The sequence below is a fragment of the Schistocerca piceifrons genome, chromosome 8 (genome assembly GCF_021461385.2).
Source record: "Schistocerca piceifrons isolate TAMUIC-IGC-003096 chromosome 8, iqSchPice1.1, whole genome shotgun sequence".
Taxonomy (NCBI): Eukaryota; Metazoa; Arthropoda; class Insecta; order Orthoptera; family Acrididae; genus Schistocerca; species Schistocerca piceifrons.
Genome location: NC_060145.1, coordinates 462,697,727 through 462,714,216, shown reverse-complemented (window position 1 = coordinate 462,714,216; position 16,490 = coordinate 462,697,727). Strand labels below are relative to the sequence as shown.

The window sequence follows — 16,490 nt, the reverse complement described above, 5'->3', positions numbered from 1 at the left end:
AGTGGTTGGAGCGGGGGGGAGAGAGAGAGTGGTTGTAGCGGGGTCAGAGAGTGGTTGTAGCGGGGTCAGAGAGTGGTGGGAGCGGGGTCAGAGAGTGGTGGGAGCGGGGTCAGAGAGTGGTGGGAGCGGGGTCAGAGAGTGGTGGGAGCGGGGTCAGAGAGTGGTGGGAGCGGGGTCAGAGAGTGGTGGGAGCGGGGTCAGAGAGTGGTGGGAGCGGGGTCAGAGAGTGGTGGGAGCGGGGTCAGAGAGTGGTGGGAGCGGGGTCAGAGAGTGGTGGGAGCGGGGTCAGAGAGTGGTGGGAGCGGGGTCAGAGAGTGGTGGGAGCGGGGTCAGAGAGTGGTGGGAGCGGGGTCAGAGAGTGGAGGGAGCGGGGTCAGAGAGTGGAGGGAGCGGGGTCAGAGAGTGGAGGGAGCGGGGTCAGAGAGTGGAGGGAGCGGGGTCAGAGAGTGGAGGGAGCGGGGTCAGAGAGTGGAGGGAGCGGGGTCAGAGAGTGGAGGGAGCGGGGTCAGAGAGTGGAGGGAGCGGGGTCAGAGAGTGGAGGGAGCGGGGTCAGAGAGTGGAGGGAGCGGGGTCAGAGAGTGGAGGGAGCGGGGGGAGAGAGTGGAGGGAGCGGGGGGAGAGAGTGGAGGGAGCGGGGGGAGAGAGTGGAGGGAGCGGGGGGAGAGAGTGGAGGGAGCGGGGGGAGAGAGTGGAGGGAGCGGGGGGAGAGAGTGGAGGGAGCGGGGGGAGAGAGTGGAGGGAGCGGGGGGAGAGAGTGGAGGGAGCGGGGGGAGAGAGTGGAGGGAGCGGGGGGAGAGAGGGGAGGGGCGGGGGGAGAGAGGGGAGGGAGCGGGGGGAGAGAGTGGAGGGAGCGGGGGGAGAGAGTGGTGGGAGCGGGGGGAGAGAGTGGTGGGAGCGGGGGGAGAGAGTGGTGGGAGCGGGGGGGAGAGAGTGGTGGGAGCGGGGGGAGAGAGTGGTGGGAGCGGGGGGGGAGAGAGTGGTGGGAGCGGGGGGGGGGAGAGTGGTGGGAGCGGGGGGGGGAGAGTGGTGGGAGCGGGGGGGAGAGAGTGGTGGGAGCGGGGGGGGAGAGAGTGGTGGGAGCGGGGGGGAGAGAGTGGTGGGAGCGGGGGGGAGAGAGTGGTGGGAGCGGGGGGGAGAGAGTGGTGGGAGCGGGGGGGGAGAGAGTGGTGGGAGCGGGGGGGAGAGAGTGGTGGGAGCGGGGGGAGAGAGTGGTGGGAGCGGGGGGGAGAGAGTGGTGGGAGCGGGGGGAGAGAGTGGTGGGAGCGGGGGGAGAGAGTGGTGGGAGCGGGGGGAGAGAGTGGTGGGAGCGGGGGGAGAGAGTGGTGGGAGCGGGGGGAGAGAGTGGTGGGAGCGGGGGGAGAGAGTGGTGGGAGCGGGGGGGAGAGAGTGGTGGGAGCGGGGGGAGAGAGTGGTGGGAGCGGGGGGGGAGAGAGTGGTGGGAGCGGGGGGGAGAGAGTGGTGGGAGCGGGGGGAGAGAGTGGTGGGAGCGGGGGGGAGAGAGTGGTGGGAGCGGGGGGAGAGAGTGGTGGGAGCGGGGGGAGAGAGTGGTGGGAGCGGGGGGAGAGAGTGGTGGGAGCGGGGGGAGAGAGTGGTGGGAGCGGGGGGAGAGAGTGGTGGGAGCGGGGGGAGAGAGTGGTGGGAGCGGGGGGAGAGAGTGGTGGGAGCGGGGGGAGAGAGTGGTGGGAGCGGGGGGAGAGAGTGGTGGGAGCGGGGGGAGAGAGTGGTGGGAGCGGGGGAGAGAGTGGTGGGAGCGGGGGGAGAGAGTGGTGGGAGCGGGGGGAGAGAGTGGTGGGAGCGGGGGGAGAGAGTGGTGGGAGCGGGGGGAGAGAGTGGTGGGAGCGGGGGGAGAGAGTGGTGGGAGCGGGGGGAGAGAGTGGTGGGAGCGGGGGGAGAGAGTGGTGGGAGCGGGGGGAGAGAGTGGTGGGAGCGGGGGGAGAGAGTGGTGGGAGCGGGGGGAGAGAGTGGTGGGAGCGGGGGGAGAGAGTGGTGGGAGCGGGGGGAGAGAGTGGTGGGAGCGGGGGGAGAGAGTGGTGGGAGCGGGGGGAGAGAGTGGTGGGAGCGGGGGGAGAGAGTGGTGGGAGCGTGGGGAGAGAGTGGTGGGAGCGTGGGGAGAGAGTGGTGGGAGCGGGGGGAGAGAGTGGTGGGAGCGGGGGGAGAGAGTGGTGGGAGTGGGGGGAGAGATAGAGTGGAGAGAGGTTGGGAGGGGAGGGGAAGTTGTTTGAGAATGTCTCAGAGCCTCTACGTCTACAGTCACACAGGGGTAAGTATAGACAACATACCACTACTTTCTGTCATGCATGCATTTGTGCTGCAACCAACTGTAGTTCAGCAAATATAACTTTGCGGAGTGGTAATGTCCTCAGAAAACACACCCGTCACACCTTTAGTCCTGCCAAAATCAGGATAATTCTTTAATGTTGATTGTAGCACCTTGGCAAATATGACAAGATTTGCTTTTGTTTTCTTTGTCTTGGATTCCTCTTTTTTCCACTGGCGACAGATTACATTTAATAACACTGTTCTACAAAGAAAACTTTTTTCTATTTCTGATAATAAATATTGTGATCCTAGTTGTATTTTGAGTGCTGAATTGAAAACTGTTTTTGGTTTTTCTTTCTGTCAGCGATAGTTTATGAGTAATCGCAATTTTATTTCCCTTTTCAGTTTCTGATTTATTGCAGCAAACGTGAGGTGAAATTCGACAAACAAATGCACATCTTTATGATGTTATAAGTTCATCGCATTAATGGAGGGTGGGATCTAACATATAACACAGTAACCTTTGTGTATACACTTTGAAGCATTTATTTGACATGAGAAATTACAGAAAACTGACAATGAGTCACTGCCTTGTAACGCATATCACTTTTTTCTCTTGTATTGTGAATCTTTTTTCTCTCAAATGATATTCCAGCAATAATCTGCTAACATAGAAGGTACCCACTTCCCTTCATAGCGCCTTTCTATGGTAGAAATGTCTTTATGGAATCTTGCCCCATGTTCATCCGATACGTCACTACAACTCTCTGTGAAGTAGTCCAGATGAGAGTCCATCATACGTACCTTCAAAGACATATTGCACCCCAAATCCTTATATGCTTTGATCATATCCTTCACCATTGCTTTGTAGTTAGTAGCTCTTCTTCTTCCGAGGAAGTTTTCTGACACCATCTTGAAACAGTCCCATGCGGTTTTTTCTGTTAAACATGCTTCAAAATTTGCATCTTTCTGCAGCTCCCTGATTTGTGGGCTCACAAATACACCTTCCTTTATTTTTGCAGCTGAAAGACGACGGAATTCGGTAGCTAGATATGTAAACCCACAGCCTGTTGGATCCATGGGCTTCACGAACTGTTTCATCAGGCCAAGTTTGATGTGAAACGGTGGAAGTAGTATATATTCAGGAGCTACCAGACTTTCACGTTGTACATTCTTTTCGCCAACTTTCCATCTTCGCCTTGGCCATTTCTTTTTCATGTAGTGAGATTTTCGGTCTCGACTATCCCACTCGCAAAGAAAACAGGCATACTTTGGGTAGCCTTGTTGCATTCCCAGTACCATAGCAATTACCTTGAAATCTGCACATATCTTCCATTTGTGTTCATTGTATTTTAATGAATTTAGCATCCTTTGTGCGAATTCAGAATTCTCTTTTGTCAAACTAGCATAAAGCTACTAGAACAGAGGTATTTTATTTCCGTTATGGAGCAAAACACCCTTCAGACTTGTTTTTGATGCATCTACGAAAAGTCTCCACTCCTGTGAAAAATAAGTGAAGTTCAGCACTTTCATCAGGCCAGCAACATCATTGCAAAATGTCAGTGCTTCGTCAGTTGAAAAATAAGAAATAAAGGCATGTTCTCTGTGCCTGAACACACTGATTTTAGTACTTTGGTGCAGTAGATTATACTCTTGTAATCTTGAACCAAGCAGCTGCGCCTTTTGTTTACTTAGTCCTAGATCACATACTAAATCATTTAAATCTGCCTGTGTTAACAAATGTGGCGATGACTCACTTGTGCAGTGATATAAAGAATCATCATCTGTGATTTCTTCAGTACTACTAATTTCACTGTCACTCGGAATTTGACCTCGAGCTCTTGAAGGTACTGGAAGGTTGGCGGAATGCTGCATTGGCATTCTCGCTGAAGGCAGATCTGGGTAAACAATGTGCCTCTTCGACTTTTTGTTTGTAAAACCCTGAATTTTTGTTAGACAGAAATAACAATCAGTAACATGGTCCTTAGGTTCCCTCGACACCATGGGAACAGCAAACAACGCCACATTCTCTTTACCTTTCCACCACTGAATTAGTTTGCAGTAACATGTAGCACAACAGAAATGTGGTGCCCATTCTTTATCTTGGTCTCCTACCTCAACTCCAAAGTAATATTTGTAGGCTTTCTTTATGACTGAAGAAATTTTCTTCCTATTTCTGGCAAAAGTTAACTTCCCACAGATGTAGCAAAAGTTGTCCGGCTTATATCGACATCCACGACGACGTGGCATTTCTGCAAATTTAAAAACACCACTTTGGTAATACACCTGTATTAAATTAATAGTAGGGAACTAGAGGAACGCTGATGTGTAAAAACACGCAGTCGTTTTACCTTCAGCACCAGGCTCAATCAGTTTACACACAGGAACTAAAAAATTCAACCGTGCTCGGAAATATGACAGACAGTTACTTGTCAGCCGAAACACCCACTCGTTAAGACTGACACAAATAGCGGCTAACGCCACTGTTGTAAACTCGATGCACCTGCCCCTAAGAGGCGTGAAGCTTTACCGCTGAGGCAGCGACCGGCTGTCACCGTTCGAGTTGATGAGATGTTTCAGGTTGTCTTAATGACGTAGGTGTGGTGGGGATAACCTAATGATGTCTGGTTCTTCCCACCTGCTGTTGCACAAGAAATTATCACGTTCCATCACTACTGGATGCAGCAACATACCCATATTTCTCTATAACGTCTCTGTGTTTGCCATGAATTGTGAATGTACATATATATATACACATTACATAAAAAGTATCCCTGACAACGATATTTTGTTTACATATTTGAATTTCCCATGGTAAAATGGTCTAGAAGCACATACTTTAATATCAGAAATAGAACCCATGTCAAACAGTGTAATTGATCACACTCATTGTATAACCTTGTGTATAGCACTTGGTTGCTTTAAATGTTCAAAATGTTCACCATTGGCGGCTATATACGTAACAGAAAAATGAGCGGTCACTGCAACTAAATCAGTCAATGATCGCTTCATATGTCGCTGTAATCTCCTGGCGAAGTTCCTAAAGCATGTTTGGCTTACATCGATAGACATTATCTTTCACAGTTCCCCACACACAAAAGTTGATAGGTATTAGATCCTGTGGAGGGAACTCAATGGGCCATCTTAATTGTCATCCAGGAAAGCTCTTACGCCTAGGTGGTAGTGTGGTGGCACCCCGTCCTGTTGGTAGAAGACCTCATCAGCTCCATAAAGCACACATATACCTGGCAAAATTGATGTGCGTAACATTTCCATGTACACTTCTCCAGTGACAGTAGCATCAAAGAAACAGGGTCCTACTAAGCCCCTAGGTGACAGTCCACACCACACATGAATCCCTGGTAGATTGACCACTTTATCCACATATACATGCGGATTTTCTGATGTCCAGTATACAATGTTATGATGATTCATGGTTCCATTTCAAATTGTGCCTCATCACTCCACACTACCTTTGACACATATTGTTCATTATCAGTTATCATTTGCCGATACCCTTCGCAAAATTGCATTTGGTGATCAGGATCATCATTATTAATCGCGTGCAGTAATTGTGGAATGTAAACTTTCCACTTTGCACTTTCAGAATTCTTTGTATACTTGTACTGCTAACCCCCACTTCATGTGCACATTGCCTATGAGTTCTGTGGAGAATTAATAAACATTTCCAACACAAGAGCCGACGAAGGACTTGTGGCTGTGCGCTGTCTTCCTGATCTTCCTTTGTGAATATCACAAATCATTCCATGCAATTCAAACTTGTCAATAATGTGTTTAATTGTTAGGCGGGTTGGCAGTTCTGTTTCAAACTCACACCTCCACTGACACTGCACTTCAATGGCATTATCAAACTTGAAAAACCACTTCACAATACATTTTCGTTACTCAAATGTCAAGTGTGGACCACCCATCTTGTTTCCTCAATACCAAGAAGAAAGTACTAACATCTGTTGAGCCAAAGACCATAGTACAACACACTCTTAACTCAAATTGGATGACAATATCGATATCTCAATAGAGCTTGCCAAAGAATGTATACATTTTGCTGGTGGACTCTGTAGTTCGCTTTCCACTGAAAGGTTCTTCACTTTTTCCTCATCAGCAGCGACGGGACCATTCTGCATTCCCTCACATACCTAATGTGAGGGAAGTGCCTCAGAGAATACAAGCTGATCATCATTTCACTTCAACAGCCAACCACCCCATATGCACATAGCATGCTTCATTAAGGTTGAGAGTTCCCAGCTACCAATACAGGCAAAACATACGACTATCGTGCCCAGCGACGGTCGCCGAAGCATACGCAAAGCTTATGATTCCAGAGGACTTTTGAAAATGGCAAGTCTGCAGCTCGGGGTCCTCAGATTCATTTTGTCCATATTCAGCCATTACTAGATGGGCCCCTGGAGGAACATGAAGAATAATTGTGTGGTATCACTTATGAATACCACCCCACTGGCATCATTACGTTGGTAATGGAATTACAAGTTTCTGTTTGATGTCGACAGTGGTCGTGTGGGATCGTGCGGACCCAATGGTGCGTGTCCGCTAAGCTACATTTCCAGAGGCTCTGTACCACGAGGGTCTTCTGCCACCGCAATAGAGGATGGCCAGCAGCAGCAACTCAGCCAACTCGTGCTTGGAGCCACTATGCTACGACTCCTTCATTTGTGCTTCATCCTTGTTGACATCGACAGCTGGTCTATTTCCTGTTGCACCGTTTGTATTGCGTCTTCGTAAATTTGAAGAAATACAAGTTACGTAAATCTACCATTTGCTGTGTTGTCACTAACCATTTCAGCTCCCGTCCAGCTTTCCTACGACAGTTGCTGCACCACTCTGAAGCCCATCTCTTCTTACCATTGTGTACATAATTGAACACAAAATATTGGAGGTTAGACTCACTACATGCAAAAGGGAACAAGTACCGCAAAGGCTGGTGTTGCCATGTTTGCCAAGCACTTAATCGTCAAAGGTTATGAAAACTTTTTTGATTCAATTACTCCTCTGTAGCCTCTTGCTCACAGATCAATACCAAGAGCACAATATCGCACTCTAGCCCCTATTAGAACATTGCGATGGCGGGCTCCTACCTGTTTTTAACTGTGTCACTCCATTGAGGTTTGGTATAAAACACATCAGATCAGTTGCTAATCTAACTTATCTTTTGCAAAATACCAACAAGCATTCAATAACCAAACATTCTATCAACATTCGGAATGAATCTCATATTTCAAACAAAGAAACTGATAGATACTGGCATACCTCAAGTCCATGTGGAGTAGCACCGGGCCCGCTGCTTATATCGATGTAGATACCGATGTTGCGGAAGCATCCCAGAGCGTCAAGTTTTTCACGAACTTTGTGTGCTCCTAGCAGCACTTGCTGAAAGTCTTGAGCCTTGAACAAGTCCGACACGGTCTCCACCACTATGTCATCTTTTGTCCGATTTAATCCATCGACATGTATTTTGTCCACTCGAGCCTATATTCATAATAAGTAAAAGCATTAATTACATCTGATACAACTAAAGACTTAAAAAACAACTCATACAAAAAAAAACTGATTGGGCCTTATTTAGTGATGATAATCAGTGTGGCACCAGCAATACAGACAAGGATGCAGTCTATAATGAAGTATCACAACCTCCCATGCATTGTCAACAATGTGAAGCACGTTAACACACATTTGGAAATGGCTGTGCTGACAGCTGGCACGGCCCACATTGAGTTGATACTGGTACAGACTATTTCCTTACTCTCCTTGGTACCATTTGAGCTCACTCTCTAATGAGATCATCATCATAGTCAGGATGTTACATACCAATATTCCTTCTTTCTTCTTCCTCTTTTTTCAGAAAATAAAGTGTTAGAAATTCTCCTTTCTTCATTCAGTTAACCTTTAATCGTGATTCTGCAAATGAGTGTATAGGATAGCTGCATCACTGTAACATATTTTCATTGATGTCTTAAGTGAATTGTTCAGTTTGAAAGCTGCTGATGACAGATTATCAAATAATGAGGGCCTAGTTGTTAGGGTGGGAAAGATTAACAATGAAATTTAAGAGTATACAGACAGCCAGAAAATTTAGAATCACTCATAATCGCCCTTATTAAACTAGGCAGCTCATGGTCACAGATCTCTGCTCCCTGTGCTACACCCCACTTTGATTCTCACTCCTTGCTGTTGCTATTTTTGTTATCAGCTGCTCAGTCTACACAATTCACTACTTAGATGTGGTTGCAATATTGTAAGTATGCAGTGTGACCTTGACATGCCTATATTTGTGATGAGCATTAGAATTCCTTTGCAACAGTAGCCTTGAGAGCCTCTCAGAAGTAGGCGATGTACAGTGCACGCATCTTCAACAATTCATAAAATACATTCACATATTTCACATCTATGACATTTTACAAAAGCTAATTTCCTGCAACGTATGTAAACACACCCCAATATTGACAGGCTGCCAGTGTGTGTGGGGAGGGGGGGTGGTAGAAGCCAAGTTTGACACTGAAATGGGAACAATAAAGAAGATAAAGGCAGCTGGTGGACAGGGTCTAGCGAAAGTTGTGGCAAGGGGAGGGAAAAAGGGTTGGGCGTGCAAAGGGGGGAGGGGGTGCGTAACAAACCATATGTTGCAGTGAGGGTCCCACCTATATAATTCAGAAAAGTTGATACTGAAGAGATCTAAATGGCACAGACTGTGATTCAGCACACCGCGTTAGGCAGCATGCTTGGTATTTGGTGGACCAGCTGTCTCTCTGCCACTTTGGCAATGGCCATACATGCAGGCAGACGGCTTCTTAGTGGCTATACCCATATAGAACACTGCAAAGTGGTTTCGGCTAAGCCGGTAGGCAACACGATCGCATTCACATGCGGCCCGGCCCTGCCATTGATGGTGTAGTGTTGTTAGCTAGTTTTAAGTGAAATGTGTAGCAATTTGCAAGAAAGCCACCGTGAAGCATTGCATTAGCTACTGTCGGCCGGTAAGCGCAGTGTGGTAACATGTACGTTATATTAACAAATACGCAAAAGGATTGCGAGATGGTCTAGTTGTGCTCAGCAAAATCTGCACCATGAGATATGGTGACTTATGAGATAAGTGACTGGGGCTACATAATGGTGCAACAAACGCACCCTGGAGCCGTATAAAGAGCTGTGAATTTTGGAGCAGTTTTATTCAGGCTCTAGCATCACCACAACAACATCAGGGCCACATTAGATGATGGGACAATTGGGCATTGGCAGCTGCAGCCACAGGTTTGAGACTGGGTCAGGCCAGCTGCCACCTGCACTAAGTCTCTTCTCTGGGACTCGGTGCCACAGCACTGCTGACCTGTCGTCACCAGATTCCTGCCACAGGGTAGTGGGTCGTGTCCCGTGCAAGACTGTCTTCCCTCTTTTGTGCAATGTATGTGAAACAGACCCCAGTCACACAGTTGTGGGTGCTTGGCAACAGAATGTAGTCGCAGAAGAAGAAGGAACACACCACTGACATCAGGACCTCGGCGCGCTACAGAGTGCAGGCTGCTCAGCCTGACATCAGCGACGCAGGGTGCTGACGTGTGTAGTTCTTCGCTGGGGTGGAAGACAGCCGTTTGCTGGCTATCGTCAGTCTGCCACACCAGTGTGGGGTGTGACTGCCTCACACTGTCAACGACGAGACACATATATGAAGTCTAATAAAATACTTCTCTCTTTTACCAGTTTGTCACCAGGCCCCACCAACCGATTGCTCCACTGCTGACCCTATAGAGTCGCAACAGAAATCAGCCCCAACTCTCCAGAGCAGAGTCAGAAGAACTGAAGTCGCCGTCTGTGGACAGCGGGGGCTGTACCGACCCCACAGAACAACATCCGAAGCGCAACCTACAGATCTTCACTGCGGATGAATGAGACTACTATTTGTGTTTTGGTGACTATCATGGGGGTTGAGAGTTACAGGTCGTCATAAATGTAAAGTACTTTTGTGAGGCCACAGGGATTGGTGGACGTATCCCGGTTTAATGGTAATTCTAAGGATCAATGGCTAGAGCTCGTATAATGTGCATAGTGCAATTTACTTAGGCATTCTGCCCCCTAGTGGCAAATTTCTTGCAGTTGTTTGTTTTACAAATTATTGTTTTGATCGTATGGTGAGACAGTGCAGGGAGTTCAGGTGGCTCTTGATTTTAAGAAATAATTGTGATAGTGTTAACTAGGGAGTGTTCTGTTCTTGTTGAGTTGTTATTGAATTCGTAAATATATGGTTGATGCTATGACAAAATCAGACACACAAGCTCTCACTGGTGAGGAAGCTATGCAATAGTTAGTTGATCAGGTAGTTTGGTTAAGAAAAGACAATACATTTGCGAATAATGAGCTAGTAGAGAAAAATGAGAAGTTAGGGTTGTAAAAATTGCAGAGTATAGGGATTGTTCGAGCTGTTGCAAATGTTGCTACTTCCTTTTGTGATAATGATCCAAGAATGTGTTATAGTTTGTGGAGGATGAGGATCTCTTGTCATCAGCAGAGAGGGCTTGTTGGACAATAAGTCATTTCAAATTGCAAGATTGTCACTGTCAGAAGAAGCAAAGTCCTTTGTATGATGCACAGAGGCAGTGGACAAGCCAGAAACTTTTGAACAGCTCGGAAAAGGATTGGTGCAAATATGTAAGGAACAAAATAGTGTGCAGTTTTTTGTAATCAGTTAAGGCCTAATGAAGCACTAGAGAATTTTGTGAACACAAGTAGCAAAATTAATGTGGATCCATACAAACTGACACAGGACGATGAGGCAAACAGGGTGTTGTTACAGGAAACCAAGCAGAGCATTCAATGGTTTTCTGAGAGATTTAGCACTTGGAATGACCAGGGATTCCATGCAGCAGTTAGACTAGCAATGGAATCCAAAAAGAACAATGTTGTGACAGTGATAAGAGAGTGAACAAATTGTGTGTGTGTGTGTGTGTGTGTGTGTGTGTGTGTGTGTGTGTGTGTGTGGCAAATATAAGGTGCAGAGGCAATAACATTTATCGTGGAATAATAGGAATGGAATGAGCTATCAGTGGTTTCATGGTAATAACAGTAGGGGTGGTATGAGCAAGTTGCAGTATTGCTGGAATCATGGTAGGGGTCATCAGGGTAATGACAACCACTCATAAACTCAGAAGGACACCCCAGAACTGCCACAAGGCATTCTCAGTGTGTGCCATAATGGGTGCAGCAGATGGGAAAAGGTATACGTTTTAGCTGGACACGTGGCCTGTGTGTCAGTGGCCTCAAGAGATTTAGTGGGTAAGGAGGTAACGGGGCTCATCCTGTTATAATTTGCATGAGTTAGTGGATAATGATGTACAGTCACGCAGATCGATAATGGTGAATTTTCAATTGGAAGCAATCAATTTCAGGCAGTACATAGAAGAGGTGTCTCATGTAAGCAAGGGCTAAAGAATGATTCCTGGGTTGGACTTTCTACTACAGCACCATTTTATAATTGACCTTTGACGACATGTGGAGGGACTTAGTGGGCAAATACTACAGCTAGGGAAAGATGTCATCATTGTTGATTTGTGACGAGGAATGTATGTTGTACAAGGCAGTCCAGTTAAACCTTAAGCACAAGCATTAAGGCTTAATTAACATGACTATGTGTCAAAATACACTGGGAAGTCAGTATGAGTGAGTGTGGAGCCTGGCTTACCAGTTGGTAAGTTGTGTATAGTGGAACTGCTAGGGGATAATGATTTGTTAGATGTAGTTTAGGAAGACGAAGTATTGTACACATACAAGAAAGGGGTTGGAAGAAAGGTAATACCCATCAATGTGGATAATTTTGGCACCAAGGAAGTTACATTGTTAATGGGAACTTTAGTGGCAACATACTTTGGGTGTTATCTGTCTGGGAGGAGTGACTTACCGTGCCGCTTTGAAGTGGTTACTAGGTTTGAAGAAATTATAGAGTGGACATTAAAACTCAGTGAATCTGAGTATGAAGTAATCCACAAACTAGAAAGAGACACAGAAATGTGGACGCCCTAACCAGGAAGGTAGAAACTGTACAAGCACTAGACCTTGCCGAGTGGCAAGCAGCGCAGAGTGCTGATGGAGAATGTGAGCAGTTAAGTAAGCAGCGGCAGTTCAGCATGCGTGACAGGCTGTTATGCAAGGAGACAAGATTAGGACCACAAGCTGTTGTGCCAGAGAAGCTAAGTGAAATACACGATCACATTTTGTCTGGCCATGGAGGGTCAGATTAACAAATCCGAAGCAGATCTACGTCAGAAACAAGTACTACTGCAGAGGTTGCTGGAAGACACTGAACTATTTCCACTTATTGGGTTGGATATGTTACGGCTGTTTAACCAAACTCCAGCAGGAGATCTTTTGTGCTAATATAACAGACATCTTCATGTTATATTGAGGTGGTGTCGATGCCAGACCAGTAGGCAGTCAGTCATGCAAACATTTGTCAATATATGGGTGTTGGAGTTTGGGGTGCCAGAGACAATAATAATGGATCAATGGACAGACTTCATGTCAGACATGATGAAGAAACAGACAGTTGTTGAAAGACAAAAAATTAAGAACTAGTCCATCTCATCTCAGTCAAGTGGCAGCACAACTGGAAGGATGCTTATTTATTATTTTAACTCATACCATACCGACTGGGACACATTCATCTTTTCTAGTGAATGTGTAGAATTCAAAGTACATGCCAGCACAGAATTTTCACCATTCGAGATGGTATATGGCAAAAAGAAGCCATTGTCATTCAATACGATTAAGCAAAGAGGGAACTGGAGCTGAGTGTCAGTCCAAGAATTTGTGAGGACTATGAGACAAGTTGGGAAAGGTTCAATAAGCAAACACCATGGCATTGGAAAGCCAAGAGGGGGCAGTGAAGCATATGGGAACTTAACTTCAATACAATGTGGACCAGTTGATGGTGGTGTAGAGTTCATACACTCCAAAAGGAGGAGACAGAAGTTTTTGACGCGGCACAAAGAGCCACAAAAAGTTACTGAAACCACGTTATCTGTGAAAGTGAAGCTACAGCTGCTAACGAGGTCAACAGCTACACATGCCAGACATTTATGACAATTCAAGGGTGTGCCAGAGTCAATCCCAGGAGGAATCAGTAAAACCAAAGAAAGAAGCAAAAAATAAGGAGTGGAAGAATGAGCAACATGAGGAGGGGGAACATTTAACTTGTAACCATATTTGTGGAAGCCAAGGAGGTAGCCAGTATCTTTTATGTTTTTTTGTGATTCTTGCCCCTCCACCCCATGAACCGGGGTGGGGAGGCTTGTGTGCCTCAGCGATAGAGATAAACGTACCGTAGATGAAACCGCAACAGAGGGGTATCTGTTGAGAGGCCAGACATGTGTATGATTCCTGAAGAGGGGCAACAGCCTTTTCAGTACTTGCAGGGGCAGCAGTCGGGGTGACTGACTGATCTGACCTTGTAATAGCCAAAATAGCCTTGCTGTGCTACTACTCTGAACGGCTGAAAGCAAGGGGAAAAGTACAGCCATAATTATTTTTTTTTTCATCGCTCTACTGTATGGTTAAATTATGATGGAATTGTGTTGGGTAAAATATTCTGGAGGTAAAATATTCCCCCATTTGGATCTTTGGGCGGGGGCTACTCAGGAGAAACAGATCATAGTGCGGACTGTCAAATCCCTTAATCTGGCAGATACCTTAGAAAATTTAAAAAAGAAAATGAACACGTTAAAGTTAGATATAGTGGGAATTAGTGAAGTTCGGTGGCAGCAGGAGAAGGACTTCTGGTCGGGTGAACACAGGGTTATAAATACAAAGTCAAATAGCAGTAAAGAGTAAACGCATTATTGTAGGCAACACAGACACAATGCCCACATTCGGCACAGCAGTACAAGTTCATAGGCCAACTAGCTTCACAGATGATAGAGAGATTGAAGAAACATATGATAAGAGAAATTATTCAGATAGTTACAGGAGACAAAAATGTAATTGTGATGGGGAACTAGAATTTGATGGAAGAGAGGGAAAAGTAGTGGGTAAATATGGACTGGATGTTAGGAAAGAAAGAGGAAGTCGTCTGGTAGAATTTTGCACAAATCATAATTTAATCATCGCTAACACTTGGTTTAAAAAGCATGAAAGAAGGTTTTATACGTGGAAGAGACCTAGAGACACCGGAAGGTTTCAAACTGATTAAATAAAGATAAGACAGAGATTTTAAGATTTAAGACATTTCCAGGGTTAGATGTGGACTCTTGACTACAATTTATTGGTTACGAACTGTAGATTAAAACTGAAGAAATTGCAAAAAAAGTACAAAATTAAGGAGATGAGACCTTGACAAATTGAAAGAACTAGAAATCATTGATAGTTTCACAGGCAGCATTACGCAACAATTGACAAGAACAGGTGAAATAGTGAAGCCAGCATAGGGTCAACTAGATAAAAAGAAGAGGGCTGTAGAAGTCCTTGGGTAACACAAGATATATTGAATTTAACTGAAGAAAGGAGACAGCATAAAAATACAGTAAACGAAGTAGGCAAAAGGGAATACAAACGTCTAAGAAATGAGATTGACAGAAAGTGCAAACTGACAAAGTAGGAATGGCTATAATACAAATGTAAGAATTTAGAAGCATATACCACTAGGGAATAGATGCATACTGCCAGCAGGAAAATTAAAATGCCTCTGGGGAAAATAGAACCACCTATATCAATATCAAGAGCTCATATGGAAAACCAGTGCTAAGCAAAGAAGGGAAACCTGAAAGGTGGAAGGAGTATACAGAGATTCTGTACAAGGGAGATGTTCTCAAGGGCCATGTTATGTTAATAGAAGAGAATGTAGATGAAGATGAGATGGCAGATAGGTTACTGCAAGAAGAATTCGACAAAGCGCTGAAAGACCTAATTTGAAACAAGGCCCCAGGAGTAGATGACATTCCATTAGAACTACTGATAGCCTTGGGAGAGCCAACCATGACAAAACTCTTCCATCTGGTGAGCAAGATGTATGAGACAGGTGAAATACACTCAGACTTCAAGAAGAACGTAATAATTCCAATTCCAAAGAAAACTGGTTCTGACAGGTGTGAATATCACCGAACTACCAGTTTAATAATTCATGGCTGCAAAATATCACCACGAATTCTTTACATAAGAATGAAAAAACTGGTTGGGGGAAGAGCAGTTTGGATCCTGGAGAAATCTAGGAAAACATGAGGCAATACTGACCCTGCTACTTCTCGAGAAATTTACAGGATTTGTAGACTTATAAAAAGTTGTTAACAATGTTAATCAGAACATGCTCTTTGAAATTCTGAGGGCATCAGGGGTAAAACACAGAGAGCGAAACACTATTTACAACTTATGCAGAAAACAGACAGCCTTAGAGTCAAAGGGCATGAAAAGGAAACAGTGGTTGAGAAGGGAGTGAGACAGGGTTGTGGCCTACTGCCGATGTTATTCAATCCGTACGTTGAGCAAGCAGCAAAGGAAACCATGGAAAACTTTGGAGTAAGAATTAAAGTCCAGGGAGAAGAATAAAAATTTTGAGGTTAGCCAATGACATTGTAATTTGGCAGAGCAGTTGAAAAGAATAGACAGTGTCTTAAACAGAAGATATAAGATGAACACAAACAAAAGCAAAAAGAGGATAATGAAATATAGTCAAATAAAATAAGGTGATACTGAGGGAATTAGGTTAAGAAATGAGACACTTGAAGGGGACTTTTGCTATTTGGGCAGCAAAATAACTGATGACTGGCAAGTGCAAGTTGTGGGGAAGTTCACAGCAGTCTGCCTAAGGCATAATCCATACCACTCCAGGCAGGGGCGTTACCTTCATAGTCTCAGATGTTATTGAATTTAGCATATGTTAAAATTCAGGAGTAAGTAAGAAACAGGTATTTCTTTCTCCAAAAAAAATTCCTGCTCTGAGATACAGGCCTCCAAAGATGACACTATGAACACCATTTTGAAGACGCGAATTTCAGAAATTTTTTTAAAATGCTGTATCTTTGTAACAGGTCTAGATATTTTGTTAGAGGTTTTTTTTTATTTGAAAGACAATTGCTTTATGATTACAATGGAATCCTCAGTTTCGACATATCTCTCAAAGCTCTTTTATTGTCACCTTTTGAATTTTTCTATAATTTAAGAAAAAACTTTTTTTCAAAAATACCCATCCAGGAAAGTTAGATTTTTTTCTGTTGATTAGC

At 45.3% G+C, this 16,490-nt stretch overlaps 1 protein-coding gene across 1 annotated transcript in view; it reads right to left on the bottom strand.

Moving 5' to 3' along the window:
• The window catches only part of LOC124711309 (sorting and assembly machinery component 50 homolog B), a 111,146-nt gene that overhangs the window by 83,167 nt on the left and 11,489 nt on the right, over nt 1–16,490 (bottom strand). Inside the window, exon 4 of the mRNA XM_047241325.1 lies at nt 7,546–7,764. Coding sequence (XP_047097281.1) covers nt 7,546–7,764 — 219 coding nt within the window. The remainder of the gene's footprint in view (nt 1–7,545; nt 7,765–16,490) is intronic.